Source organism: Carettochelys insculpta, chromosome 2, assembly GCF_033958435.1.
Source record: "Carettochelys insculpta isolate YL-2023 chromosome 2, ASM3395843v1, whole genome shotgun sequence".
Lineage (NCBI taxonomy): Eukaryota > Metazoa > Chordata > Testudines > Carettochelyidae > Carettochelys > Carettochelys insculpta.
The window spans coordinates 159,803,246-159,828,215 of record NC_134138.1 but is presented as its reverse complement, the minus strand read 5'-3'; the positions used below and the strand labels follow the sequence as shown (position 1 = coordinate 159,828,215).

General features: G+C 41.8%; 1 protein-coding gene across 2 annotated transcripts in view; it reads right to left on the bottom strand.

Moving 5' to 3' along the window:
• Positions 1-945: 945 nt before the first annotated feature.
• The window catches only part of GABBR2 (gamma-aminobutyric acid type B receptor subunit 2), a 776,613-nt gene continuing 752,588 nt past the window's right edge, over positions 946-24,970 (bottom strand). The window contains exons 18-20 of one of the 2 annotated variants that reach the window (XR_012644212.1): positions 10,935-11,052; positions 3,329-3,657; positions 946-1,311 (exon numbers count right to left, since the gene is read on the bottom strand). Coding sequence is in view for 1 of the 2 variants with exons in the window: in XM_074985985.1 (XP_074842086.1) it covers positions 3,492-3,657; positions 10,935-11,052 (284 nt within the window). In the remaining variant the exon portion in view is untranslated. Of the gene's footprint in view, positions 1,312-3,131; positions 3,658-10,934; positions 11,053-24,970 lie in introns of those variants that run through there. The other variant, XM_074985985.1, reaches the window with a different exon arrangement.

Below are 24,970 nucleotides of genomic sequence, written 5' to 3'. Positions count from 1 at the left end.
TGTAGTGTCTTCCCTGTCATTCCTCCACCACTGCCTTTAGTGCCAAGCCTCCTTATGGGTTTTGCTCGCCAGGCCTGCATGCTTCTGGATCCCACCTCCATCACAGCAGCATGTAACATCTTCCTTGTTGTCATCTAAGATGAATTATGTGGTGGCAGAGCCTCCACTTGCTGTCCACCTTTTTGGCAGGCCAGCACAGAAGGCAAATTTTAAGCATAAGAATCCCCCTATTTACTTGCACAATAGTTGGAACTGCCCAAGAAATAACAAACAGTACTTATATTAAACAGAAAAGAAATACAACAGGATGAAATGCAACCCTCAGGGCCATTGGTGCCCATTCTGGTAATAACTGTGACTTTCCCCAGATATAAACCCAGGGATGCTTGTTTCAAGCTACATATATCGGAGTAACTCATGAGGGCCTGTTTAGACCCAGAGAAGGTGTTAATTGCCAAAAAAAAAAAAAAAAAAAAGTTGTCTAGTGTGCTCTTGAGGAGGTCCAGTACTCTGACACCTGGTGGCAAGAAGGCAGCATTAGATAGCCTCAGTTCTGCCAGGCCTGTACCTTGCTACAGCAAACATAAAACATGGGTATGTGCACTTCGGAAGGGCCCTTGAGGGCTTCTGACCATGCCGTCCTCTACACAGCAGTTAGCAACTTGTGTGACTAAGTTAGGCACAGCCTGAACACCGCACACGCTGACGGTAAGACTCTCCACACATTTAATAGGCAAATAACAAAATCCTCAAATACATATGCCCTGGTTCACACAACCAGTGCACATCTATAGTGTACTCACAGTGCCACGACTGATCTAAATTGGTCCATCATAGTTTCTAGTCTTTTTGGTGGATATTCCAAAGACCGACCTGTGAAAGGGATATAGACTAGGTTCTAAAGTCCATGCATAAATGCCCCATTAACCACAACCAGGGCTGAAGCAAGCAGGTCTTTTTGTGTTTTGGTACATGGCGCTCTGCATACTAAGAGTCTAAATTTTTTACCTTTTCTGTAGTATTATTATTATTACAAAGACGTGTTCTATCCATCCTTCTCCAGAGTTCCTTGTGCTGTTCCTTTAGGCAGGAGATGGACTCACCATGCTAGATTTTCTATATTTTATTCATAAAAACAGATTTGCAACAATTTTTTAAAAATTGATCTCATGCAGTATAAGGGTATACAAGAAATTCTTCATTTACATTTTCTTCTGGCAGTTCCAGTCTAGTTCAAAGCATTTGTGCACTAACATCATTGGAAAATGCCATTGGGGCACAGCGTCTTCATGAATTTACAGTACCGTTTTGCTGCAGTATAAAAAGAACAGAAACATTAAATAGCTGTATTCACTTGGTGGGCGTGTTATCTGCAGGAAAATAAAAAAGAAGTCATGGGAGAAACTACGGTATCTTTGAGACAAAGAATGTACTGCATGGTTTAAACCTAATAAACGGCACACAGTCAGTATTCACAAAGTTACAGACACACACACACTCACCTCCATCAGGCCAATACTTTTGAGTTTTTCCTGCTATATTGGATTAATATTTCTACAGTGATGTTTGTGTTTACATTATATACAATATTGTCCTTCTCTTTCACAAATTAACAGATTCCATTTAAAATAAAACCGGCCCTGATTAATTTAAATAAAGCAAGAGAATACTGTCAACACACATTGAGTGACAACATCAATGCTTAAACAGAGTAATGAATTCTAGTTTACCTGTGTTATAGTTACATGTTTTTGTTCTAAAAGCTATAGGTACCTCCATAATCTCTCTTACTGTATGTGCCAAGTGAAATATTTTGTGATGCTCCCATTGGAAGATTTATATTTGTGGTTATTTTTGGCTGTGTGCCGAAGCTTTTTTGCCAGCTTGTCAAAACTGCTAAGTTGCTACAACCTCTGCTCAGTTAATGAGCCTCCTCCACTGTGCAGCTGCTGAAAGCTTCTTTTTATAATCATCTCTAATCTGGGAATGTTTGTGGACTATTCACTTTGGAGTGTGTGAGGCATTGGCTAAAGACAACCAAGTGCAGCCTGAGGCACCACGGCTATATTTAGATACACAATATTTTTATCTAGTCCCAGAAAACCACTGATCTTAACAACTGACCAAGGTAGTGATACGTCACATTTGCCAATGTACTAGAGTACAGGCTGGGATCAGACCTCACTTACAGTCCACGAGCCTGTCTCTACACTAGAGCATCTTACAGCTATAATGTCTTGAAGTAACTTTGCTTCTGGGAGTGGAGCTAAGATATAAACTCAGATATGAAAAACTATTGGAACCTATCAATAGATTAAAATTCATTCTTTTTCCATACCTTTATTTTTTATATTCACCAAAATATTCTAAGAACAAACTTGAGTTATACCACCTATTACCAGTTACAACTGTCACACACGCAGGTACCGAGCAAAGGTAGTGTATATTATTGTCTATGCATGCTGCAGAATTTGTCTGCAGCCGCAAGGTGCTGTGCCCTGTTCCCTCCCACCCACTCCCCTGTCTACTAAATTGATATGATTGTAATCACATGTGGCATAATTCGAACAAACTCAACGCATTCTGTGACATGAAGACTTTACTACCCATCCATCCTCAGCTTCTTGAATTAGCAGCCCTAGGACTTTTTCTGACACTTTGTATATTACGGTTGGTTGTGTTTATTTTGAAAGAGATGCAGAAAATTTGTCATAATGAAATCCCTTATGGGCAGTGTGGGAACCCGGCAATCACCACATCTAAGCTCTGGAGAACCGTAAAGAGCTCTGACTCAGAAGAGCAGCTCCGTAGCTGGTGACGCCTCAGAGCTGTTGCTACAGCCTCTGCTCCTGCCCTATGTGTATTTTTTAGTCACAGGGGGACCCTGCTATTAGCAGCACGGCGTCTCAATTGCACTTGAGGGGAGGAATCATTTCTCAAAATCCTCCTTTTCCACTGAAATGAAAACAAGCAAGACTAACCAGTGCAGAATGCTTCCAACAATTTAACACAACTTTGTAAAATGAAGTGTATCTATTTCAATAAATGTTATAGCTCTACCGTTTTATTTTTCTGACACGGACAGCATATAGTTCCATGTTTTCAGCAGCCATGTAACAGTGACAATTGAGTGGTTTTTTTTTTTTTGTTTTGTTTTGTTAATTGTCTCATTTTTTGCAAGATTCGTATTCCCCAGCCTCCTTGTTGCTAGTAGAAATTTGGGAAGAAATATTTTCAATGAATTCTTTGTGAAGAAATAAAAACTCCATGAATAAGGCTACAGATCAAACTCCAGGCATCTCTTGCTCTCGCCTTGCCACGCTCTCACCTTTCCACATGAGTTACAGTGGCACTCCCATGATGAAGGCCCTAGCACAAGTTCCTCTGTGTGGTAAGAGCAAATAGTATGTTTATGGCGAAGTTCTACATCTGATGTTCTGTCCAGTCAATGAGTACTTAAAAGCAGTTCAGGAAGCTCTGATCTCCCATTTCTACAGGCCAGAAACCATCACTCGAAAAGAGGCGGGCACATGTCTGTGCCGAGGACTGGCACTGGGGCTTACGCACGGACTGGCACAGCTAGCATCAACTCCTCCTATGGATGGCAAATAGGCATGGTGAAGAATGGGTAGTTGTAAAGACAATCGGCGTTGTATACTGTAGAGAGAGGGGAAAAAAGATGTGTTATCAGAAGAGGAAACTTGAATGCTTGAGGTCGTTGCAAGTTTGTGTGAGAATGATTTAGAGGGTGAATGCTGCTGTTGAGATCTACCACTGCTGTTACCAAACACACTCTTGGGAAGGGTTTTTTTTGTTTTTTGTTTTTTTCCCTTGGCAAATTAGACAGGACAATAAAATCTAATGGCTTGGTCCAAGTATCCCACAGCCATCTAAATTTCCCCACTATTTTGAGAATAAATGGTAGACTGCTGATGTTTGGAAAAAGCCTTTTGCTTGCAATGAGGTCTAATTAGCTAACAAAGCCCACTCACAGGCTGAGTTACCACCATTCTGAATGCTGGATAATGAAACACTGACTGAATGAGTTCCAATCTATGTGTATTTTTAGCTCAAAAACATTAGAATTAAAGAAGTCAGTTTGGCAAATCCAGGTAAGGCAAATAAATGTGTACAAAGGCATGGGACCCAGAGGTCACGTTGCACCTGTCTGTAGAGTTTGTCTGCCTTTACACTTTGGGCCTAATCCAGTGAGACCCTGAGCATCCCTCAAAGCCCAGTGAGGTCAACGGGAACTGTCAGTTCAGCCTTTGCGGAAAAAAATATCAAGCCATATATGCTTAAATCTTTATTTGGAGCTTAGCTTTAGGCACTCAGGTTTCCTTATGGACTGGTTTTTATATCACAAAATCCCACCATTGTAAATGGCAGTCTGAAGAGAGATGCTGAAGAGTGAGGACAGGGAGTCTGAACTAATTTCTCCTCCCCACAGGAAGAGGTGTTTCCAGAATAGAGTTCCAGGCACACTAGCAGCCTATGTAGTGGACAATTGTATTCTCTCTCCCTGTGTGAATAAACTGAGGTCTTCAGTTTTCAGGACTGTCAATCTAGCACCTTTCACAAAAATCAGAATTTACTTACACCTTGTCTGCACGGGAGATGGTATAATTATTTTGGTATTGTTAAACTGCTATATTGGTATGAGTCCCCATGTGGATTACCTTAATGGGCACTGTGCTGAAGGTTGCCAACCCCGGCTGACACCGATTCCAAAGCAACATAGCCTATACTATAGGACTTCTCATTCACACCCGACGGGGGAGAAGGAGAGGGGAAAATGCGTGGCCCAGGCAAACCATTACAGAAGAAAACAAAAAAAAGGCCGTCAAGTAGCACTTTGAAGTCTAACAAAATAATTAAATTAGGTGATGAGCTTTCGTGGGACAGACCCATTTCACTTTCATCAGAATTTCCAGATCTGAAGACGTAGGTCTGTCTCACAAAAGTTTGTCGCCTAATTTAATTATTTTGTTAGACTTTGAAGTGCTACTTGAATCCTTTTTTTTGGTTTGTGAAGATACGGGCTAACGTGACTACCTCTCTGTGACCATTACAGAAGTATGCCTGCTTGCTTGCTTGTTCATGACTGTTTTTATTCAAATAGAGTTGCATTTGCTGTTTGAATATTATACTGTCAAGTGGAGAGAGAACTGGTCACCCTTTGCTCATGAACCAAGAATTACGTACTGTGGAGAACTTACATGCAAATAGAATTGTTGGCTTTATTTAGATTCTGCATTACTGTGCTGTAATACATCAGACAAACATAGGGGATGCGACACCATGGTCAGAGCCTCTCCTTTACATTTCAGGGCTCTGCAGGTTCTCTCCAACATGTTTTAAACGTTTCGTGAAATAGAAATATGTACTGTTCATCAGGCTACGAGCGGCATTACATCTAGTGGATTAGATTACATCTTCTGATGGTTACTATGCTACTCTGGCCTGCTCTTTTGGTGTTATCAATTGAATCATGCCCGTTCCCAAGGACTGGCGTGCTTGCTGCTTCCATGCGCTGAATCCTTATTAGTTTGGTGTTGCACTTTTTAATTGTGTTTAAGGTGCCAGGGTCAAGGAGAGAATTGCCAAAGCTTATTTTCCCACCAGTGAAAATGCTTACTTTGATTATAGCAAACTTTTCATTAAAGAGCTATTTGAAGCCATTCCAAGGGAATCCAGTTGAATAATAGAGTGAATGGGATTTTTTCACCCATTTAAATGTCAGCCATACCAGAGACAAAGTGTATTTAATTGACTACATCAATGCTGGATGCAGTGGGTGGCAATTCTGCTTTAGCTGTTCTTAACATTTACTTTAACTAGTAAGAGGATTGGAATAAATTGAACAGTATATGCCAAAAAAATCTGTCTTAAAAATATCAAGCTCATAATCTGGAGAGTAAAATGCCTAAAGAGAAGGTGAAAGTTAAACTTCTACAGTTAGCTACTCTCTATGGAATTGTATTCCATCAGCAGACCTTTTGGCCATGGCCTCTATTGATGACTACTCCAGAGATGTCTCATGATGGCCACATAAAAATTGCGATTCCAAAACTAGAGGGCATTCTGAAAATGTAGGGCTAACCAGGTGTTGGTGTAGGAGCTACAGTATTTTGGTATCTACAGATTATATTGCAAACCCTGCCCTGTCATTGCTAAAGCTAGCCATATGGATGGAAATTCAAACTGAAGTTTGTTGTAGTTTGGCATACAGAGCAGCCTTGGGTCAGGGCACTGTGTGGGGCAGGAGCTCTGAAAATGCCCTACAAGTGTGTGTGTGGCGGGGGGGGGGGGGCATAGGTGCCTGAATGTTGGTCCGGCCACCTGTGCTATGCCACTACACTCTCCCTTTCCCCTGGGACCCTGCTCCCACACCAGCTCTTCCCCCCAAGACCTTGCCCCATCTGCCCGATCCTGCTGTGGCCTGCCCTTATGGTGAGTAAAAACAGGAGTACTTAGCTCTGCCCATGCTATTACCTCTCTGTTCTGGCATCTGGGTATGGGGACCAGAATACAACAGCCAGTTTCGTATGAGAATATATTCTTTAAGTTTATCCAGAGCAAGTGAAATACTAGCAATAGTGCAGGCCCAACACTGAATAAGGATAGTAAAACTGTTGATGATGTGGGAAAGGAAGAAACAGCTGTATAAAAGTATTTTAGGATTATCATTCTTTGTGTCATGTTGAAGCCTAGAACAGCTGAGTCAGTGTGAAGCCATGGAAACAGGTACAAGCATGGTTGTGTTCATACTATCACCAGGTTGAATCATCGCTGGGTTTCACAGTCTGTTGCCCTCCAATTTTTCAGTTCTCAGCTATGTTGAGCTTAGGAATTATGGCACAGAGTAGAGTTCAGCTGCAGTGAGTTGTGCAGCTGTGACATGCCAAGGTTTCACGCAAAGCATTGCGCCATCGGGGTTAACTCAACCAGTCAGCTGCCTTACTAGACAATTAATTTGCTGCAACTCTCTCACGGCTTGTATGAAAATGACTGCACAGACCATCCTGCTGTTTGTGTAATTTTTGGTGGCATCTAGGATGGGTCCAAGTTCTGCCCCTCCACACACCTGCCTTGCAAAGTTGGGAGGGGTAGGAGGCCTCTGGCTCTGGGCTGGGGATGAAGGGTTTGGGATGTGGGAGGGACTCTGGGCTGGGACAGAGGGTTGGGGTGCAGGCTCTAGAATGCAGCTGAGTGCTTTGACGGGTGGGACAGAATGGGGCTAGGGCTCCCATTCCAATTTTCCCCATAATCTTTTCCATCCAAGTGTGGATTTTTTTCCACACCTGTGCAGAATATGGTGTTTTATGTGCAATGAGGCATGTGTGAATGTGCAGCACCAATAGAAACACAAACCGAGCTGTGGGCACTCTGCTAGTCCGCTAGGCAGCATTTGAATCTCTCCTGAGGAGCTGCACAAGCACACAGCTCACAGGGAACACTGTCCCCTTTCTCCTATCTCCTCTCCTCCTCCTTGCCCCGTACTCCCAGCACCACAAACATCCACCCAAGCCCCAGGCTGGAAGGACTCTTTGGCAGTTGCCTGGATTTGGGGTGGGGAAATGCCATGTGCTTCCTCTCCTCCCTCTGCAGACACAGCACTCAGCATACCATGGGCACAGCAGCCAGCACGGGAGAGCACTAAGGGTATGTCTTTATTTACTGCAAGATCGACCCATTCAGGCTCGATCACCTGGGGTTCAATTTAGCGTGCCTAGTGGGGACACGCTAAACGGAACCATCAGGGCTCTACAGTCGGTCCTGGTACTCCTCGCTGTCACAAGGGGGAAGGGAGGTCAACAGGAGAGTCTCTCCCATTGACCATCCGCTGTGGGGATGGCCAGAAAAATCAATTAATGTAGGATAAGTTGAGTCCAGCTACACAGTAGTTGTATCTGGATCTGCATATCTTAAATCAGCTTTTTGGCCTAGTGTAGACCTGGCCTCACAGCAGAGCTACTTGTGGCAGGTCAGGTCCTTCACATCAGGCAGCTGGCAGGGACACGTGGGGATGGTGCATGGGGGAGCATGCAGGGGAGAGACCCAGCCCTGACACTGGTGGAGCCTGCACACTATGCGCCCATACAACTCGCCCCCTGTGAGCACAGATAGGGGGATTATTTGGTCCATCTGCCCCTACCTGTGTACCAGTTGCCACAGATCTTCAAAACCACGCACACAACACAACCCCCTCCCTCTGTGATATCCCCACAACCCCTTAGGTCAGCACATCCCTCATTTGCCATCTGCCACACCACCCCCCACACAATAACCTCAAATACACACAGCATCACACATCCCTCATCAGCAACTGCAAAAATCAACACACACCCTGCCCTCAGCCCAGCACAGATCAACACAACCTGAACCAGCCCACGCACACGCACTAACAACATCAAGTATCCCTCTGAAAACTAGAATACCGAAGTCAGCATGAACTGCTGGAGATAGATGCAAGCACAGTTTGGAGTTCTTTTAGTTCAGACTATCACCGGGTTCAAATATCATTCAACTTCATGGTCTGCTGGCAACCAATTATTAAATGTTGATCATTTGAGGCTTCCCTCATCCCCCTTGACTTCATGAATTAAACTGGTGTGACAGCACTGCTTTCAGCTACTACTTCAGTAACTGTTTCTGTTCTGTGTTTGAAAGGATGAGGTATTCACACCTTTCAGTGACAGTGAAATACTTTCTCATCAGTAACAAGGGTGAGTCAGTGTTAATCAGTTGTCCCTGTAAGTTGGCTGGCCGCCTAGGAAATGATTCAGGTGCTGCCCAGCTGGTTACCAGAGTGCCCCCAGCCTGCAGCATGTGTTTCTATGGTGGTGGACATGCCTCGGTGTACCTAGCAAAAAATATTTTGCCGTAGATGGAAAAAATGAGAGGGAAGTCTGGTGTTACCCAGCAACTGTTATCTAGTCCAGCAGATTTTATAATGCTTAATTTGCATCCAAGATGATGAAAGAATTGGCTGAGGTGCTCTCTGAACAATTACTGTTGATTTTTACGAAATCTGGGACATGGGAAAAGTTCAGAGCACTAGGAAAAGCAGCAAATGTTGTGCCAATATTTAAAAAGGAAATTAAAATGGGATGGACCCAGGTAACTATCGCCTGGTTAGCCTGATATCACCTTCAGTAGGACTTGCGGGGACAAACACTATGTGTAGCTTTAAGATGGAACTTGATACATTTATTACGTGCTTGTCTGTGATTGCAGGGGACTGGAGTCTGAGGCCAAGTCTACACAATGAAGAAAAATCAATTTAAGATACACAACTCCAGCTGTGTGAATTGCATTGTGATTTGCCCTGTTGTACCAACATTGGGAGATCAACAGAAGAAACTCTCCTATTGACTTCTCTCACTTGTCGTGACAGTGAGAAGTACCAGGATTGACAAATGGTTTGATTTAGCGTGGCCTCATTAGGTACGTGAAATTGAACCCTGGAAGATTGACCGCATGTGAGTTAATCTTCTGGTAAGTGTAGATGTACCCTGAATTCCACCCCTACGTAAATGAATGACTTCATAGATAAATGATCTAAAGCAGTGTCCACAGAGATCAGCTTTCCTCTAGAAACATGGGCTTAATTCCTTGAAATTCAAGAAAAATAGTTTTAATATCCTCATTGAAAATGACCTAATCTACACAGCACTTGAGTGTTAAGTGGAAGAACTTTCTGCTGTGATCCCTTTCATATGCGCCTACAACTAGTATTCAGTTAATTTCTTAGTATGTTGCTTTATGATGAAGGGCCAGATTTTTAAATTATTCAAATATATTGGTATTCTGAAAGGGAATTTAAACTAAAACTCCTCTTTTCTGCACTGCAAAACTTTAGGAATTGAAGAGCTTTAAGTGTTGTACACTAATAAGTAAAGAAAGTAATTTAAACCAATGCTGCTGAGGGAGGCTGGCCCACAGCCCCGACCCTTCCCCCTGAGACTCCGCCCCTTATGGGAGCATGGGGCCCTGTATATTTGTTGTCTCCCCTGGCTGTGAGTTGTTAAACTGGTGATTCAGAGCAGCCCTATCTATTTCAATCTTCAGTTACCCTTTCGCCAATTTAAAGAGACACACTCCAAAACTCAAGCTTGAAAAATGAACATGGACATATTAGAAATGCAGTATTATTTTTGGAGAGCTCAAAGGTTAGGTAAGAAATGGTCTCTTCTTAACCAGTAAATAAAATTATAGATCCCAAATTCCAGAGACTAAAATGACTGAGGAATGTAGGAGAGCCACATGAGGTGAATATTTCTGCTTAAGTGATCAGCAGTGAAATAGCGACCAATATTGAATCTTTAGCAGTCATCTTTAGGCTTCAATGTTAGCATCAGTTTGGGATGAACACACACATCTTGTATAACTATTAGCTCAGCTATCTTCATACTTGATGATAAAGCTGGTTAACTATTTTCCACAGATTTTTTTTTCCCCACTGAAAAATGCCATTTTCTCAGAACTGAAGTGTTTAATGGAAACGGAGCATTTGACAAAACTTCAGCAGCAGGGTAGGAATTGTGAGTGTTACTTAGTGACTATACACTATATAGTGCTTTGAACAGATGGAGTGCTCTGCCAAGTCAGGGCGTAGCTGTCCCAAGCTGAGTGCAATCAATGAGGCACTGCAAGTTAGTGGATTGTTCTGCAAACACTTACATTAAATGTGTAAGTAAATAAGTAATTAAAGAATATCAAATCCCATCTACAATTGGCCTAAATTAAGGTTGCATACAAAAAACTGTCATTTCTTACTTTTGCATTCTCTAAATAATGTTTATCACTTTTTGTGTATTTGTAAGGTGATCAACCTGGTAAAACAGCTGAACTTTAACTCTCCAGTTAAAAATGTTCTTAGCTCCTCTTTGCATTTACCACTAAACTGTTTTCAGCAGTATGCTACTTACTGTTCTGGAGAGTTGATGTCTTCTATAGGGTCTTTGCTTGTTCTGGAGGACTCTGTTGTGCTCCACTGTGCTTGTGGATTTTGTTCAAGGTGATTTTTCAAAATAGCTTTCTCACCATCTGGATGGGGAGGAAAATGTTTAAACTGTGTTTACTAAGATGAAATGAAAATGTATTTTTAATGGGTTTCCTTTCAACATGTTCTCCGTGGCATGAAGTCAGACTTTCCATGCTCTCCGGTCCAATATCATCTCGAATTTCATTGTTATTCAGAGTTTTTTCTTCTTTCTCTCATCTCTGTTAGTGCCCACTTCTACTTTTGCCTCCCTTCCTGTAGTCCTCTCCCTGTGTTCTGTCTAGCTCACCAATTCCAGTGCTGGTTAAGTCCTCAGATCTTTCTCCTTCATTCCCTGCTCTCAATGGCACCACTGGAGAAAATGAAGGTCTATATGGACTTCTCTCACTGTAACCTCATTCTCTTATCTTTCAGGTAGATCTGCCGTATTCCATTCCATAGTCCAACAAATACCATTGTTTCTCTTCTCTTACTTATTAATGTGCAAATAATCCATAAAAACTCCAACTCCATCTTCCAACCCTCTCTTTAATACCCCTCCTTCAACGCTTGCCAATCTCTGCAAAGAAGAGATTGACACAATCTGGCAGTATCTTTCATTCCCTCAGACTTTTCCCTCCTTTCTATGCTTTTGGCAAGCCACCCGATTAATTAATTTTTTTTTAAATTTCTTTTTCTTCTCTTGTTTTTGTACATCTTTTCAGGTAGCTCTTGATAAATGACATGGGGAAGAAACTGTGAGGGAACAGTGAGAGGATTCCCCTCCATTTTGTTTACTGTCTCACTGTCAATCTACATCCAGTTGTAGGCTGTATTCTCGCTTCTGTTTTTCAATTTCCATAACAACAAGAAGTCCTGTGGCACCTTATAGACTAACAAATATTTTGAAGCATAAGCTTTTGTAGGCAAAGACGTGCTTCATATGTTTTGTTGTGGTCTTTGCCCACAAAAGCTTATGCTCCAAAATATCTGTTAGTCTACAAGGTGCCACAGGACTTCTTGTTTTTGAAGATGCAGACTTAACCCTCTGATACTTGATTTCTTTCCATGTGGTTTCGCCACTCTATTGTCCTACACCAAGCACTCCTTATCTTTACATGCAAAAAGCTGCCCTGCCCCTCACTTAAATCTTTCCCTAAAATATTCTGTAAAGCCTATCAATGTTAATTCCCAAAGGAAATAAATATGCAGTATTTCCATGGCTGTATTAAGGCAGCCTTAGGCAGTATCTGACCCTAATCAGTAGCATTCCAATAGTTTTATTCACTCTGAGGTCACTCACATATGATTTCTTTTAAAAATATGTAGGAGCTTTATGGGCTTCATATAATATGGAATTAAGAGGCCTTTAATATGTAGCCATTCTCAGTGGGACTGAGGCCACAGGAAGCCCTCACCAAAAAACGGTCAGTGACTCCGTTCACTTGCTTCATTGCTGTGTGCCTGTTTGCCTCTCATGTTAGCATAGCAGAGAGACATCTTCTCTGAGGGCAACGCAGCTTCACTCCCTTTAGAATCCAGTCCATAAATTGCCCTTGATAAAGATGGCAACTAAGTCCCACAGCAAATAAGGGGAGATAACTGTCATTTTGAGACAACTGTCTTAACTGTGGGTTGCTTATGACTTCAGTCCCACTGAGAACAATGCCATTTTGAAAGAGGACAGTTCTTAATCAGTTTCTCTAAAGAAGATTTTATGTGCCAGTCAGCCCCTGTTGAAGCTGAAATTTGCAGTGGTGAAGAACAGTGACACAAACATACCCTTTAATCCTAAATATCTGTCTTTAGAAAGCAACTTGTTGTGCCAGATTTACTCAACAAAGAGGGAGAAAGCAGAAACTGGAATGTGTATGTACGTGTGTGTGCAGGGGACTGTGGAAGGAAGGAAATTTGGTGTCTGTACATGAGAATGCAGAGGTCCGGAACTTGGGTGTGTGTGTGTGGACAGAAGAATGTGCAGGACAGGTAGGTTGAGGTAGCCCGGGTGTCAATCTAGCTAGTTGGTGCTGTTCTGGCAATGCAGAGGAGCTCAAACGTGTGCTCCAGTGTAGCATGCCAGTGAATCTGACCCAAATATTTGAAGTAGGATTTAAGGGTGCTACACATCACTGCTTGATCTTCTAGCTCCTTGTTTACAGGTCATATATGAGAAATTTAATAATTGGAAAAGGAAAGCCCCAGATTGGAAAAAAAAACCAAAACCTACAGTACTCTAAAACAGAGCTAAGTCGGAGAGTACAGATCAGTAACTTAGCCTAAAACATTTTGGGGAAGCTGTTTTTCTCTCTGAACTGAGAATTATAGACCCAAGAAGTTAAGTCAAGAACAAATCTGAAAGAATCCCAAAATCTTAACAGGCAAGACGTGCTAATAACTATAACTGTAGTGGAGTCATAAGGAAAAAATGTGACAAATTCTAATTTGCCTTTAAAACCAGTGTAATCAACTTTGTGAATGCAAGCACTGATATATCTATATATAATTGTGTGATTATTACATGGTGTCACTTACAGAGCAGAAGTAAGGTTATTAGAGTCCCCTTATTGTGCATTTTTATAACGGAATTAGTTTATGTAAGTGGCCCATACTCTAATCTCATTCTTACAGAAGTGTGCTTGCTGTGGAAGAACTTCCTGAAGGGACAGAAGCATCCCCACGGTGGGTGACCTTTAAGACAGAGGAGGCCAGATGCTTAGTTGCAAATGGCCTAGCTCCACTGATTTAAGTAAACCTATTTTGTTTATACCAGCTGAGGATCTGGCCCCAGGACTTTTGTTTCAGTTAGGCTGAAGATTAGCCTAAATAAAACAGATTTGTGCTGTGGGTTGCAGCTTCACATGGCTTGCAGCTTCAAATCTAATTTTCTAACATGGTGACAGAATTCCTTGGACAGCTAGAAATAAGGGACAGATCATTGTAATACATACAAAAGACTATTTTACTCCTAAATCTCATATTCACTGGAAGTAGGAATGTGTAGACTGGAACAAAATCTGCAAAGGGATATTTAAAAAATCCAGAGTAGTGAACTTTAAATTGGCTAATTATAAAATTCACAGAAATTATCAGATACAAACATTAATAACATGATTTTCCTTCAGCCACACTAGCAGGCACTGGAAATACAACTTGCAGGCAGAGTCCTTAAAATACCTACAATTGGGCAGTGTAAGTGGAAAGGAGATTGTGTCTGTGCTTTCTGAATCTTAGTCTCAAGATAACTTCAAGACCAGTGATTGTCCTACTTGTGAAGAAACTGAGACATGATCAGACGCAAAAACTGGGAATGAAAGATGTAATAGACTATGTGTAGATCCACGGAAGCTATTTGTTTCTAATACATGAGAAGCTCAGAATAGCTGTGTGCTTTGCAGCAATGCTAGTTAAGGCAAAATGGCTTTATGCTGAATTCTAGAGTCACACAGACAGATTATAATGACATGTGATGGTCTCTGAAAATGAGTCTAAAAATATATCAGTTCCTGAGAAATGGGGGGAGGCTGGATCAGACTCATGTACAGTGTGATGTTTTAAAATGTACATGACAGAATGTCAGTCTGTTTCTTAACAGACAATGCCCACTCTTGCATTTTAACTAATAGGCATACTTATGAAGAAAGACCTATGTGGCTAGATAGTCAAGTGCATCAAATTGTGCTTAAACCAGTGTAAATCCAGTATAAGACCAGAGTCAATGAAGATCCTGTTGAGATTATATTGGTGTAACAGAGCAGAATATGGCCCAATGTATCTGTTCTTTCCACATTTACAGAGCTTCTGCATTACTAATGCGCTTCAAAGCCTTTCTGACTATTCCCTCTTGGGAAGGGATATTTCAGGAGAATTGATGAGGGAATTGAACCAGGAGAGGTCATGCCCTCAGGTGCCAGGCCACATGCTTTTACTGGTTCTGGAGTGGACTTCTATGACTTCCCCTCACTTAAATCTTTCCCTAAAATATTCTGTAAAGAATATCCATGTTAATTCCCAAAGGAAATAAATAGGCAGTATTTCCAAGGCTGGATTAAGGCAACCTTAGGCAGTATCTGACCCTACGCATTTTGTCTCTGGACACTCCACACAAAATAACTTTTTTTTCCCCTTTTCCTGAAAGAACTTGGTAGTGTAGACACGGCCAAACTCTGGGACTACCTTGATACTGCCTCAAAAACCAGCTCTAAGCTCTGCTCTATACCTTCAATGGTGGGAGAATGAAACTTAGGAGTTGGAGATCCACCAGCCCCTTCCTCCTTGGACTGCCTTGTGACACTGCATCCCCATATTTTTTTTATGGAAGTGTGTTTTTGAATACAAATATGCAAAACTTAAATATGCTTTAGGCAAAACAGGGTAAGTAATCTGTCATTCAAAAGCTTGTAACACCCTGAATGTGTATTCTATTTGCATATATGGTTAGAAATACAGAGTGCAAACATATTCATTAATCCAAGTCTTCTAGTGAAAGCCAGCTGTAGCCCAATACTCAAAACAAGAATCTGTGAATACTCTTGTTTTTCTTGTAAACCTAAACTGTGGTCGCTCCTACGAAGAGCTGTGACCATGCCAAATGGTGCTGGAATCCATCTTGAATTTGGTATTTTTCCACCAGGGTGAGGGGGTATGAGACAAAAGCCTCGTAAAATTCTATTTAAGGGAGGCATAGCAAACAACAATTTTCTACAGACTTCTATCCACCCATGGAAGATACATGGAAACACCTGAAATCAAAAAGAATTCTAATGACAGAAGTAGAGATGAGCTGACAGACCCAAGTTTAAAAAAAAAAGCTCTGGCCTGAAGAACATTACTTTAAATAAGAACTGGGATGATAAATTATGATTTGAAACAATTTATCTTAGTCTATTAGGCTTAGCGGGCATGTTTTGTTTATTTCATCTTAGTAGCTTACTGTGATCTGTCTGTCATCACTTGCAACCACTTATAATAATTCACTTGTATTTATTATCAAACTCTGTAAATAATGGTTAGGGTGTGGGGGGCGGACAACAAGTGTTCACATCAGCTATTAATGATGCTTTAAACTGTTAAATTCAAGGATTTGGTTTTAAACAGTTTAAGATTACATCTTAAATGTAAATTACATTTTACATCTTAAATGTAAAATTTACATTCCTTAAGAGAGGGGCTTGGCTAAGTAACGGGACTTGTGAAAACCAGTGGGACTTGTGAATCTGATGAAGCAGGTCTTTGTGCATGAAAGCTTGTGCTCCAAAATATCTGTTAGTCTATAGGGTCTATAAAGCAATGGTAAAATCTTAAAATGGGCAACATTCTGAGAGTAAAGAGAACAGACTAGATTGAGATAATGAGGTCACAATTTAAATTTCTTGCTGCACATAGACATGGTACAAATAAAAATATTGCCAGTGTCAGTCAATCGGGTTTTTTTACACACACAACACATACTTTCCTCCTACAGTTTACATCACAAACAAAATATGTGTAGAAATAGGTGAAAAGGAAATAAAAGTAATTGTGTTGTTAAACTTTCAATCTTCCAATTACTTCTGCAGTTAATATTGACTGCAACATTCATTCTTGTTGTCTTCTCTTCCTTTGTTTTTTAAGTACACTGCTTAAAATTACGTTCTCACCTCTTCAAGGCTCTGTTACTGCAGGATGTGAAACTTCAAACTGAATGGGTTGAGCTGGAATGTTTAAACTCACTTTAAAACTGGATTTCCATTATCTGAAGCACTTCACATCCTCAGACCTCATGCAGGTACTTAGAAGCCTGAATAAAATAATGCCTTGGCAAGGGAGCAAGGCATGTATCAAGTACTTTAAACAGAACTGATTGGAAATACAAAATCCAGTGCCCAATTGTCACTGCTGCCAGAAAGCCTTAGCAAAGGACTTTTATTCATCTATGGTAGAGAACTGAATTCCAGTTATAAAATGCACAAGGGCATGAATATGGGTGTTGGGTAGCAGAAGCATGGAGAAGCTCAGACTCCCTAAACAGCCATGTATCACTACCCACAATCTACCCCCAGCGCTTCTCTTGCTTTTGGTTCTCCCATGGCTGGCTGCTTGGCCTCCCTCCACTCTGGGGCTGGGAAGGCACGGTAGCACTGTCCAGCAGCTCCATGCTCTGAGGCCAGGGCAGGGAGCTTAGGCTACACTACCTGACAACGGTGCACTTCAGGCCTGGGGTTGCACTGCTCAGCTTCCCGGCACTAGCATGGGGCAGGGCCCAACTGTCATACTGGTGAAAGTGCTGGGCTCTAGCGGGTGCAAAGTGGTGAGGCTGGGGGAGGGAATGGGGCTAGCCTCCCTAATCTAGTAGTTCACTCACTGCCCATAGCTACAGACTCTCTCACTTATTATAGTTTCTTAAGGAAACAGGAACTGTTTTTGAGAGTCACATGTAAGTTTCTGTAAACTTATTGTCACTGGTACTGTTATAGTTTTATTAAGATCCTTTGTTACTATGCTTAAGTAGCAACAGCCCCCTAATGGTTTACTACTTAATGAAAGCACTTCTGATTATCTTGTTTCTCTGTTTGATCATTACTTTCAATTCTAGTGGAAAACATATTTTATACTCCACTCATTAATTACTACAAGTCTAATATTGACTTGAGGAAAACTGGCAGGTTAAAATTCATACAATTTTAAATCCAGATAACTTAGCTGTATTATTTAAAGAGATCTTACATTTTTGAAGCTGATTTAAAAAATGAATTTTTCCCATTTATGCTGTTGGACAGCGAAAGTAGACCAATCAATTTCTGGTTTTGTTAGCGATAGCTACTGTGTTTCATGTTCTAGGATCATAAATCAGAGATGACAGTGTTCATATTGGAAATATTATGCCTATTAAAATAAATCATCTCTTTTGAACAGATTAAGACAAAATTACTTCATTCTCTGTTGGTATAAGTCATGTAGGCCCACTGAAGTCACTCCCCTGGAGATGACAGTTTGACCCAACCCTTCCAGTGAGGTTAAAAAAATTTATTAAACAAAACCTGAGCAAAATTCCACTCCCATTCCATTGTATTTGTGAAAAACTCCATTTAGTTCAGATTTATATCAGAGTAAATGAAAGCAGAAATCGAACCACTTACATTTTGTCCCTAATTGACCTCACCGTTATTGTTATTACTGTTGTGGTACTGGGGTCACAGTATTAGGATTTCACCCAAAAGCCCCCATCAGGATTGGACTCCACTTGCTCAGTGCTATTCAAGCACATAATGAAAGAAGTCTCTCTTTTGATGGAGTGCCCCTTTAAAGTAATATACATCTCATTTTTGAAAGCCTTTGAATCTCTTCGTGATTCAGTCTAGTGTCTTCATCAAAGCAACTTCACTGAGGTATCATTTCTTTCTTCTGTCACAGATGAACTTTTCTTTTCCCCTGAAGTTACTAGCACCCCGCCTTTGAAGTTTGTTTTTCTTTGAACTATTTCTACAAGAGGAAAAATTGCAACTCTAAAACACATTGGAGGCTGGTGAAAACTAACAGTAGATAGGCAAACCTGACCTACCAGTTTACAGCAGCAAGTCAATATTATACTGCTTCTGACTCAAAACTTGATAGGCAATATCTTTCTTTATTAAACTATACTGCTAAAAAGAGATCATTTGCTAATGTGACGAGAAAAAAAAATCAGAGTTCTTTTAAGTGTGTGAGTAGAAGAATTGTATATCATTGCCTTTAACTTCTTAGTATAATTCCCATAGTGCAGATGTCATAAACTGTCTCTCCACACGAACTGCTCTAAAACTTAGATGTAGAAATAAATCAAGAGATTCTACTGAAGAATATAGATTTTGGTTTTATATCGAACTGCCTGTCATCCATGAATCATTTATTATTTCCTGGTCTAATGAAATGCCAAACACAATGTTAATGCATCATTAAGACTGCATATTTTAAGTGCTAAAATGTCAGTAAATGAAAGATTTAAAACTCCTACCTCAACATAAAATTAGCCACATTACAAATATATATTTTCATCTGTTTTTCTTGTACAGATTGAACCTCCCAAAACCGACATTTTCTTGTCTGGCAACATCCATTGTCTGTCAGGACAACAGATGTTACTGGACCAGAGATGCTAGGGTGGGAAGTTAGTAGGGAGAGCCTGGCTACATTGGGCAGGGGAGCCCAGAGGGGCTGATGTCCCTTGCCACTGCCTGTGGATCTGGGGTTGTGCTGACAACCTGGCTGGGCTACACCTGGCGCCCATAGGGCCAGTGCTGTGCTGGTCGCCCAGATGGAGACAGAGCCACTCTTCAGGGTGCTGGGGCCTGAGCCATGAGTCTGGCCAGGGCCAGAGCTGGTCTCCATGTGACTGAGGCCAGAGCCAGCAGGGGCCAAGCCAGCAGCCCAGTCAGGGTTGAGCCGGCATCATGCGGCCTTGGCCATGGTTGTGTCTAGAGTTGGTGCCTGTGGGGCCTGGGCCACGTCTGGCAGGCTGACCATGGCTAGAGTGATCTCTGTGACCAGCAACCCGAGGTGGCCAGGTCAATGTCAGCCCAGAAGGACGTAAGTGGGTGCTGGGACTGGACTTGGGTGCAAAATAGAAGCTGGCAGCAGACTGGGTGGCCACAATAGATGACTTCCCTTCATCTGGCAAATTCCCTCACCTGGGACCAGTCAGGTACTGAGGGTGCTGCATAAGGGAGGTGGAACCTGTAGGGCGATATTCAACCTTCATGTACATGTATTCAATTCTCACTGATTTCTATGGGTTTTATGCACAGGTATTTGAGGATACTATTTGCCCTTAAACAGAAGAATTGAACTAAAACTCAGGAGCCAGCAGACCTCCAACAGTGAAAACGATTAACAAAAGATCAAGGGGAACGTTCCTTTAGCAGATATCATTGATAGCTCTTTAGAAGACAACCAGTTACTAGTGAGTTAATGAAAGATGCAAACTAGAAGCAGCAGTAAGTGCTGCTCTACTCTGAAAAGCACCTGTTAAAATGGTATGGCAGAGGAGTCATCTATTAGTTCAGTCTATTTACTCATTTGCAAGGAAGAATAGGTTGAGATCCTGTGTCACACGCGTGCTGTGTTTCCCAGAGGCATGGGACAGAAGGCACAGCTGAAGGGGGCTATGTCTGCACTGCAGGTTTTTTCGGCATTACTCATTCTGACATTCTTATGTCTAAATAAGTAATGTTGGAAAAATCGAATTCACATGGTCACAGCATTGCAAAACTGAGTATTCTCCTGGACAACCACAGTTCACAGCTACAGCACTGCAAAAGGAGCCTTTGCATGAGACAATAATAGCTGTGCTTTGTTCACACACACATTCCTTTTCCATCTTGAAAAGGGGGTGTGTCCACAAAAGTCATTCACAGAGCTGGAGTAATTATTTTGAGGGAAAAGCTCTCTTACTCTAATTACCCTGCTTGGCTGTGTGAACACTTTGCAGGGAGGGTTTAGAAAAAAGGAGGTTTTAAAAATATATATAATTGAGACAAGCCTGGGGAGAGGAATTAGGCCTGCTCCAGAGAACTGCATGGTTCCTGGCATATACCAAAGTAGCCTCAGGATTGCTCTGATTTATGACAGCAACCCGAGGGCTACTTCAAGTCTGGAGCAACCCAAAATCTCTATAGCAGTCTGCATTATAGAGAGGAAGCATTTGATAGTGCATTATAGAGATGCTTCTTCCTTCTCTGACAGGACCTATCCAATTGCTGGTATATCCTCTACATGGGGAGAGTATGGGAACACTTACAGAAGTCCTGCACTGTGTAAATGCCAGGGTACTGCTCCTGTGGACCTTTGAGCACAGTTCTGGCTCTAATATACTGTCCAACTGAGTAAAATGGAGTATAAAAATCTGTCCTTTTTTTCCTCAATGCCAATCTGGAGTCTTCTTGCTTGTACATCATCACTAGTAGCAAATATTCTGCAGGCAAACTTCTGCTTTAAAGGGTGTTTATATAACATAACTGAGGGAACAAGGTAGTGCTACAACTGTTCTCTTCACAGACAAGCCAGAACAGACTCTCTCTCTGTCACCGATAACTCTAATGCCAGCAGAAGCAAAGTGCTGAAGGAAAATAAACCATCTGAAGGAGTATCAGAGAAGTAGCCGTGTTACTCTGTATCTTCAAAAACAACAAGAAGCCCTGTGGCACCTTATAGACTAACAGATATTTTGGAGCATAAGCTTTCATGGGCAAAGACCCGCTTCGTCAGATGCATGAGTGGGGGTGGGGGGTGTCTCAGAGGAAGATTTAAAGAGGGGGTTTCAGTAAAGGGGAAGGCCAGAGCTGACAAGGTTTATTCAGTCAGGGTGGAAATGGCCCATTATCGGCAGTTAATGTGGAGTTGTGAACATCAAGAGAGGAGAAAACAAGTCAGTTCATCGGGGAATGTGGCCCGTTGTCCGATGCTAATGTGGAGGTGTGAACATCAAGAGCAGAACTTTTGTAACAGGCCAACCACTCCCAGTCTCTGTTCAAGCCTTGGTTGATGGAGTCAAATTTGGAAGTGAATTGCAGCTCAGAAATTTCTCTCTGCATTTTATTTTTGAAATGGTTTTGTTTTAGGACTGCTACTTTTAAATCTGTTTTTGAGTGTCCAGGGAGATTGAAGTGTTCATCTGAAGAAGATAAGTAGAATTGATGGGATTTTACAGGTGAATATATTCACATTTGGTTTGGGAAACCATTTAATTCTGTATCACAGAGGTTCCAAAACTGACTCCCAAAATTCATTATATGCTTTCGTAGTATTATTTTTCCAAGTATGCAATTGCTGTAGATGCCACAGAAGTGTCATGGGATTATGGATGGGAGGCACGTGTCTAGGACAACCTCTATTTGTAACTAGGGTACTGGTCTATTCTCAAATATAGCACTGCACTCCTGTATAAAGAGCTAATCTGGGAGTTTTAGGTGCTCAGCACCTCTTGGGATCTGACCCTATTGTCACTGTGCTAGAGAGACAGAATATATGTCATTGTGTGATATAGCGATTTTAATTCTGCAAATTCGGAATGGTTTCATTTCGCCCATGGTGAGGTAGGTCTTGCAGATCATCCCAAATGAGTGCTGCTAACATCTTCATATTCCTGTACGCCACTATATGTATTTTGGTTAAATTCTTCTTCAGTTAGCTCATAGGCTGTGGCCACACTTGGCCATTTCGAAGATTACTAATGAGGCACTGAACTGAATATTCAGTGCCTCATTAGCATTAGGACGCTTCCAGCTGCAGTGCTTCGAAAGCGCCACTTTTGAACCCTTGCAGGTCGGCACGGCCGCATGGGGGTCCTTTTCGAAAGGACCCCGCACATTTCGAAATCCCCTTAGTCCCCTCAGCTCAGTTTGTCGTTCAAAGGTGCTAATACTCCCTCCCCTGAATGACAAAAGATTTCTCTGAGGAAAATGCTAATATAAATAGTGCTTTGTCTGCAGGATTCCTCTCCTGCTGACAAAAGTGAATGTCAACATGTGTGTGTGGGGGGGAGGGGTGGGGGGTAGTCTAGAAATATTTTATTGCAAAAGTGTAGACAAATAGCAGGTACACTGCCCAACTTTTAGCGACACAGTAATGTTGCAAAAAGCTACGTAGAAAGGTATAGCTACTGGGCCCAACAACTGTAACAATAAAGGGATTCTGAGCATTCTTCATTATTTAAACTTCTTAAAGCTTTTGGTTTAGCTAGAGCAGACAACAGGGTTCTGTTTATCTGGGATTTTTATTCTGGCTAAATCTCTTAATTAGTTCACAACGAAAAACTATCTTGGCTACAAGAAGATTTTTGAGTCGAAGCAGTTTCATAGAAAAAAAAAGTAATAAATCTTATTAAATAAAGTCTAGTCTCAGAGAGCTTTTGTGTATTTTATATACCAGTGAGCTGGAAGAAATAATGTGAAAAAATCATTAATAATAATATATGCTCGGGGACAGTATGATCCTGATTAAGTAGAATAGCTTTGAAATCTGCACTTCAATGCAGAAAAAGGTAGAATGTTTTAGCTGAGGGACAAAGACGTGAAAATGGAACATATCCTTGGCACTCATGTAGTGCACAATGGTGAAAAGTCTGGGCTGCAGATGTTTAAAATTTGAGTAGTTTTAGTGTTCTGTGGAAAAGTTAACTGAGCACAAAGAGAATATGAGATGCATAGAAAATTATTTTAATAAATTATTAGGAATAAGAGCTAGGTCAAAGTTAAAATACCCTTTACTGAGGGAATTGTTTCTATTCAAACCATTTGGCATCATTTAATGACATTTAAGGGCTCATTTGGCATATTTAATGGCTTTTTTTTTTTTGCATGAACTATTACTTGTATTTTGTTATGTTTTCAGGAGTGTCCGTCACTTGTGAAACATTCCACGTTTCTTTTAAACACATTATAAAAGTGCTTAATTTCACTCCATGGGGTTAGTTCGTGTTGCTGATCTTGGCCCAATGATTGCATGAGTCCATCAGCTATATATGCTGTATAAGAACTTTTCTGTCTACTTTCAGACCAGTGAGCAGGCAATAGCTGATTGCCTAAAAAGATCAGGGACAGGTGATTTACTCATGTGACAATCTCCATCTTGGAGTACACTTTTACACCAAGAGAATACTGGAATTCCCTTCACAGGGAATGTTACGGCAGCTTCTATCACCTTTGGATTCTAAGACTGTAACACATTTGAGTGTGCATATTTGTCTGCCTTAACTTTATAAGTAATTCTCTTCTTTCTTTTCCTGACTTATGTCTTTAGATTGTCTGTGATAGGATTGGCTACAAGGGTTGACTTTGGTATAAATAATGAGAGACCAATTTACCTGGGATTTTGTATCCCTTGGGATGTCATTGTGAGTTTTGGTATAAGACACCAACTATCACACAGGTAAGTTTGTCTAGGTGGCAGGATGGATCACAGAGCCCAAAGGCTCTATTTGTGACTCCTGTTTTGAGCCTTGGGAGTGTACACTTGATACTTGGTTAGTGAAATCTAAGCATAGAACTCTCACTCAATTTCAGATTTGTGTCTTAGATCTTAACCGCCTGCCCTGAACTTGGTACTCAAGCACTGGAGCCACTGCAGGACAACTAGACTTATAACACTTAACTCTCATACAGTGATTTTGATTTGTAGAAAAGGTTGTCACTTTGTTGTCCCCATCATTAGTCAGGCTGCCCCTTCTGGGACCCAGCATGCACCTCTCTCGACGGGGAGAGCTGTCTATCTACTTGTTGTTGGGAGGCAATCCTGTACCCCAGCACCACGCTGACTGGGTTCCCAGGTTAAATGTCCCTGAACACCAGTGTTGCCTACCAATCAAACTGAGTGTGGACCCTACCAGAATCCTTCTCCTGTGATTAGTGATAACATTCAATGATATCGAAGCAGATTCTCCATGACAAAGTATGATTTATTTCGCACAATCAGTACATAAGTATATGGAGAGCTCTATATGTATGTTATCATCTATGCCTCACCTTCTCCTCACCTCCCTACATGGACTTGACTTGGTGTCCCTCTCCTCTCTGGGAACCAAATTACAGCTAGTTTGCTGCAGAGTAACTCTCAAGGCAGTCTGTAGGTCGGGCCCAGGTGTCGCAGCCTGTGCCATAGTAGCAGCTGTCATGAATCCAGTGGGCCTTTTTAAATCGCTCAGGTGGGCCACAGGCCCAGGTGAGTAGGCGGTGGTTGGGGCTCCTCTTGGGGGAAGCTAGCCCTCAGCTCCACTGCTTCCACCCCACGCTCCCCCTCATCCCTTGGCCACAGCCACAAGCCTCCCTGCCCCCTGCCAGAGAAGTCCAGGGCTGGCTGCAGACCCCTCACCGAGAGAACCTCCAACCCCCCACCCCAGAAAAGGCCTGCACTAGTTGCAAGCTCCTTGCCCAGAATAGCCCCTAGCATCTTGCCTCCTCCTCCCAGCCAGAGGAGTCCTGGGCCAGCCACAGCAGTGCCTCCCCCTCTTCTCCAGACCCAGCCTGCTCTGAAGAA